The sequence below is a fragment of the Sminthopsis crassicaudata genome, chromosome 4 (genome assembly GCF_048593235.1).
Source record: "Sminthopsis crassicaudata isolate SCR6 chromosome 4, ASM4859323v1, whole genome shotgun sequence".
Lineage (NCBI taxonomy): Eukaryota > Metazoa > Chordata > Mammalia > Dasyuromorphia > Dasyuridae > Sminthopsis > Sminthopsis crassicaudata.
This window is the reverse complement of record NC_133620.1, coordinates 397,345,058-397,351,057: the sequence shown is the minus strand read 5'-3', so window position 1 is coordinate 397,351,057 and position 6,000 is coordinate 397,345,058. Positions and strand designations below refer to the sequence as shown.

The window sequence follows — 6,000 nt, the reverse complement described above, 5'->3', positions numbered from 1 at the left end:
GGAAAAACAGTAATTTGTAGTTGATGGCTACTAAATAGAAGACTAAACTGATCAAATGAGATAACAGAAAGACACCTGGGAAAATCAGTCAAGGGTCTGATGCACAGAGTAACTTCATAGAGTAGGAGGCTAGGAAAGTTATCTAAAGGTCATTCTATTTGCAGAAGAATTTCATGAAAACCATAAACCAAACTAATTGAAATTTTATTAATTCATTAAAATCATCCACAATTTATTTAACAAGAAGATTAAAAAGATAATTACTTCGTACAAATTTCTCCAGATTTCTAAATACCACTTGTCAAATGCTAATATACATGAGTAATTCTTCAAGTAATAAAATCAGAAGAAATATAATATTTTAGTTTTCCACAAACTCCTAGAAAATACTAATTGATTGGAGTAGCTGAGATGAGTTCATTAACATTCAATGTTCAAATTACTTTTTTCATTTCAAGTTTTAAAATGGACTTAAAAACATAATCAGCTATTCCTTAAATTTTTTTTAAAATTGTAAACTTAAAAACTATCAACAAAAACAAATATTTCTTTCAATGTAAAACAAAAAACAAACAAGATCAGCCCCAAATTTTACCAAAGAAAATATTTCAAATGTGAATTTGTTATCCTAGCAGATTATCGGATTTGTATTGATTCAGATTTCAGGTTTCCTAAATGTACGTGCTATTAAGCAAGGTTCAAACTGGTATATCTGACCAGTCAATTTTCCAAATTTAGCATACTCCTACAGGAATCATCAACTACTTTAGAAGTTACTATTAATTTCATCGAAGTAACCATTCTAGTCAAGTCCAGCTCTATTTGAAATATAGTGTGTGAATATTCAGAGTCTTTTAAAATTAGATGCCATTTAATGAAACATATCACAAAAATAAGAATTTTAAGTCTACAGGTAACTCAGAGAACATCTTCCACATGCTAAATTTGGTTCCTAAATATACTTATTTTCTATGGACAAGATAATTTTATTTTCTTTATCCTCTCTTATTACAAAAAATATAAACAATATTTATAAGGTGTGTTGTCTTATCGAATGTTTGTATTTGTGTTTTGATTGTAGAGTTGGTTCATAAATAAATTTTCGAAACATCTTTAAATAATGGAAGTAGCTGATAAGTAGGCAAATGAAGATGAAAAGTATCAGGAACAACATGATCAATAAAACCAGAATAGGATCTGTTCTGAAAAAGAAAAGCAAAATGATTAAAAATTACTTGTTATGTCTGAGTTTATTTTTACTCTTTTTTTATTTATGGGCAAAAAACAAGGGCAAAACAACTTGAGACAGGAACATTTCAGAGAGAGCTCTATTATCTATCTCTGTCTCAACTTCTCTCCTTTTCTTTCCTTTTCTTTTCCTTCCTTCCTCATTTTTTCCTTTTTTTCTTCCTGTAGTACATAAGGAACATATAACTATGCTTGCTTAATCGATATCCTACATTTCTTCTGTGTATGTGTTGGATTTGAATTTATTTGGCATGTATTTTCGCTTCTAGTCCTTTTATAAACATTCAACAACTGTTTTTCTCCTGTAGTATATCCTAAACCCCACAGATGAGTGTTTAGGATTTTTCAGATGAATTCTTCAGCACATAGCACAAACCTGTATATTTTCAACCAATTAACAAATGTTTGTTTGTATGATGACCAGAACTTCATGAATTGCTATTCACATTTGTTATCTATAGCACTCAAATAGAAATCTTCCTAAATAATTAATCATAAAGTAAACATTATTACTGCATTTCTTTAAATATTGATTATATTGGTTTATTAAGTTATAGAATCTTAAATAGTGTCAAGGACCTTTAGAAATTCTCTAGTCCAACTCCATAAATAATGGTGATTTGGACCTTTAGAAATTCTCTAGTCCAACTCCATAAATAATGGTGATTTGCTTCCAATATCCAAAGAATTAAGTTAAATAGCTTGTTATGTGTACATGCTATCACTGGAGGGCAGCAGAGATATAGGAACAGTCCAGGAGCAAAATAGCACACAGGTTGGTTGACTGGAGAAGTTATTTCAATTTAAAGGGAAAAAAGAGATCATCTAGTTCATTCTTTTTGTTTTATAAATGAGACAATTATTCTTAAGGATTCTGACTCACTCTAGGTAATAAAAGCAGTACGTAAACTAGAGGTTCCTTGACACCAAGATTCAATAATTTAATGAATTAATATCCTGTTTAAAGAAATACAATGATAATGTTATCTTGGAAAATTTTTAAAATTTCTATTTGAGAACTATAGATGGCAAATCTAAATGAAAAGGGTGAACATTTACAAAATTACAAATTGTTCCGATTAATAGAAGAGGAAATAGAATACTTATATAATCTTATTTTAGAAAAAAGAACTTAAGCCATAAATAAGGTCCTTAAGAAAAAACTCTTAGAACCAGAAGTGAATTCTACCAAGAATTTGAAAAACAATTAATTCCAATAAATTATTTGGAAAAATAGGCAAACAAAGTTTTTCTCTTATGACACAAATATGATGCTGATACGTAAATGAGGAAGAGCAAAAACAGAGAAAGAAAATTATAGACCAATCACTAAAATGAATTGAGCAGAACCAAGAGACACTGTGAACAGTAATAACAATATTTATTTTATGATAAATAACTGAGAATTAATTATTCTCAACAATATGATTTTCCGAAACAACCCCAAAGGACTCATTATGAAAAATGCTATTTATTATGAACGTTAATGAACATTGATGAAAGATGAACGTTATGAATAATGTTAAATAATGCTTCAAGCTGCACTCAAGACTTCAATTTTATTTTCATTAAAAATTTTTTTGTTGCAACATAGTAAATATGAAAGTATGTTTAATTGTATAACATACATGTAAATGTGTATTATTATGTATAATTATATGATATTGTATAATATAAATGTATAATGGATATCACATTCCTGCCTTCATAGTGGGTAGGTTAAAGGGTAGTTAGGAGGGGACAGAACTAAAAAAAATGATTAAAAACTTAAAAATATTTAATGAATTGAGCTTGTCTAGGGTTTACTTCTGGTGTGGAGGTTGAACCTAATGATTTCTAAAGGCTTGCTAAACCTCTAAATATAATTGTGTGGTATTTTTATTCAGAGAATTCAGTTCAGGCAATTTAATTAAATAAAACTTTATTAAGCTGCCTGAAGCAACAAAGATTATGTTATATAAGTCAGATAGCTGCTACCACCTTGACTATTATTTCCCCTCAGAATCTAGGGAAAACAGGACCCTGAAACTGAAGGGCTTGGGATAGCAGTCTCTCCAGTCTGGGGTCTCTCTCCTTTCCTCTCTCCCCCAATCCCTTAGCACCAGCTTTGTCATTCTGATCTTTACAGTCATCATGGAGGAAGAATAAATAAATCATGTAGAAAGGCAGCCAACCTTGACCTCCTCAACAATAAAAAGTTCTCAACACTACAGTCTTTGTCAGTGTCAGATTATTCAAAATGGAAAAAACCAAAAGATTAATGGAAGGCATATTAAAGAAAAAACTTTACCATCTGCTTTGCTCCTGATATCTAAAAGACTATGGGACCTTTTTATCTGGCATATGGTCTCTGTGAGAAGAATGAGTCTTGTTTTTCTATGGGTATCACCATCACTTTGCAATTTAAGTGCTTAATATTCATTAAAATAAAAGTAGCAAGAAGAACTGCGATTCAAATGCATCTTTTCTGATTTCAAATTCAATGCATTTTTCTCCTATGCTAAAGTTATATCTAGCTCTTTGTAGCTAGAAAGATTATGGATCATACAATTTTGCTCCCCCAAATCAAAGGATAGAAGAGGGACAGAATGCAGAGGGACCAATTGAGGTAACACATATTACTTGAAAACACTAAGTATTAGTGACTCGAGACACTAAATAAAATTGTTGAAGGCGGTAGCCCCTTTGGTATTCTTTGTTTGATCTCCAACTTCCTTTGGGACTTGGACCTTTGATACAAGATGTGGTCAAACTAGTTTGGGCTATCTGAGATGGCCAGGGTTTTACAGCCCCCATTCTAAATCTACTCAGATAGACCAAATGGCATCAGGAAATTCCTTTTTGGGAAGAGACTTCTGTCTCTACTCAAAAGATAACAAGAGAGTCCTTATCTTAATTTACATCACTCTCAGGAACCTCCCTACATCACTGCATAAAAGAGAGAACGGGAATCTTCTCTTTGCAAATGGCCTTGTACCATGCAGCCATTTTGCCCACCGGCTCTCCGGTGTTTCCATTCTAATCAATAAAGACTATGTTTCCATACAGCATTAAGTAGCAAATTCCTTTGCTGCCGAACCCGCCATTGGTTACTTTGGGGAAGGAAGGAGAGAGAGAAAAGGAACAGATCCATCTCTGTTTAAACCTCAATTTACTCATCATTTAATACTCATCATTTAGTACTCATCAAAATGAGCTTTTTTCATAAAGGACTTGAGAAAGAGACAGAGATAAAGAAAGAGTCTAGAAAGAGATAAATCTGAGAATGCACATCATTTATCAGTCTTTGATATGGATGATTAAGTCAGAAGTAGACAATTATTTTAGGGTATAGAAACCCAAGATCAGGAATAGATAGGGATGAAGTCTGTGTCCAAAGTCAAGGTTCAAATAGGAAAGTCATGTTATAGGCAATGAGGTGGGACAGGGGTCAAGTTTTGAATTATTTCTTCCTCTTTTTGTTAAAGTGGTACAAATCTCCTGGTTGGCTCCCCCTCATCATAGTTATATTCTACATATACCCATTGGGCATATGAAGTTTGCCTTGTATTCCTGACCATTTGTTCAATTTTCTTCATTATCTGCTCCTGTAGCAGTGAGGGTTATGGAGGGAGCTTTTCTTTTCGTTGTGAAGGGCAGTACTAGTGGGCATCTTTGCATCTATGTCCCAGTCTTCTGGCAGGGGCCTAGCTTCTTGATCTATACTTACAAATGCAATTCTCTAGCATCGAGGGCACCTTTTTATAAGGATGTCTTTAGACATGATCACATATTAATCTTCAGGATAATAGTAGAGAGGAATATGTGGAGGGTGTTAGATCCTCTCACATTTGCCAGTTCAAGATCCAATCTAAATAAAATTCCTTTAAGCCAAAGGATGAATAGGACATTATCCAGTGGGATAAACCATTGGTATATAATATAACACTAATTAGACTGACCTTGAAATGAGTAAGTCTAGTGAAAAAAAGGAACTTTCAAGCACGTCAGGTGGTAAAAGTCAGAGCCAGATTTATCCTTGATATCAGGGTGTCTGGGTTGGTGGATCACATGAGCTCTAGAGTTCTACGTAGGGCTAAAGTCAATTGAGTGTTCTCATTAAATACAACACCAAAATGGTGAGCTCCTGGGAATGGAGGAGCACCAGAATGCCTAAGGAGCGTCAAAAAGGCACAGTTTGGTAACAGATTAGATCAATATTTTCTTATAAATTGCTGGTGGGATTGAACCTATGAGTGGATATTATACTTTTAAACTTGGTAGACAAAAAAAAAAAAGAAGAAGAAAGAAAGAAGGTAGAAAGGAAGAAAGGAAGAAAAAAAGAAATTAAGAAATTTAGAGACAGCCAGAGATGAGATTGATAAGGAAACTCCAAAACTCTTAAAACCTCCTTGGACTCTGCCTCAGGGACTCTGCAAGCACAAACAGTTTCCTCTTTATCTAAAAACCCATTGAATTCTATTCAAATTCTAACTCTGGCTGAAGCTCAAGCAGGAAGCCAACCTAGGACTCTACCCCTTTAAATGGTCCAAAGCCCCCCTATTAAAAGGGCTAAACTGGAGTCCACTCTTTGCAGAAGTCCCAAATGTGGCATCCTTTCACCAAGCATGTCAAGGATTTCTGTCCACTGGTGCCAGCCCTGACTCTGGTATCTTTCTACCTTTTAACCTTACTTCCAAACCTCATAATAAACTTCTTTTATCAATCTAGGTTTTCGGGTCTGTAAATTCCTTTTCAGAAGACTCTTGTGCC

General features: G+C 33.4%; 1 protein-coding gene across 8 annotated transcripts in view; it reads right to left on the bottom strand.

The window, feature by feature from the left end:
* Positions 1-215: 215 nt before the first annotated feature.
* Positions 216-6,000, bottom strand: part of LOC141539578 (cation channel sperm-associated auxiliary subunit epsilon-like) — a 130,769-nt gene continuing 124,984 nt past the window's right edge. For all 8 annotated transcript variants that reach the window (XM_074262550.1, XM_074262552.1, XM_074262553.1 and 5 more), the window contains one exon: positions 216-1,202. In XM_074262550.1, the coding sequence (XP_074118651.1) occupies positions 1,031-1,202 (172 nt within the window). In that variant the 3' untranslated portion in view covers positions 216-1,030. The remainder of the gene's footprint in view (positions 1,203-6,000) is intronic.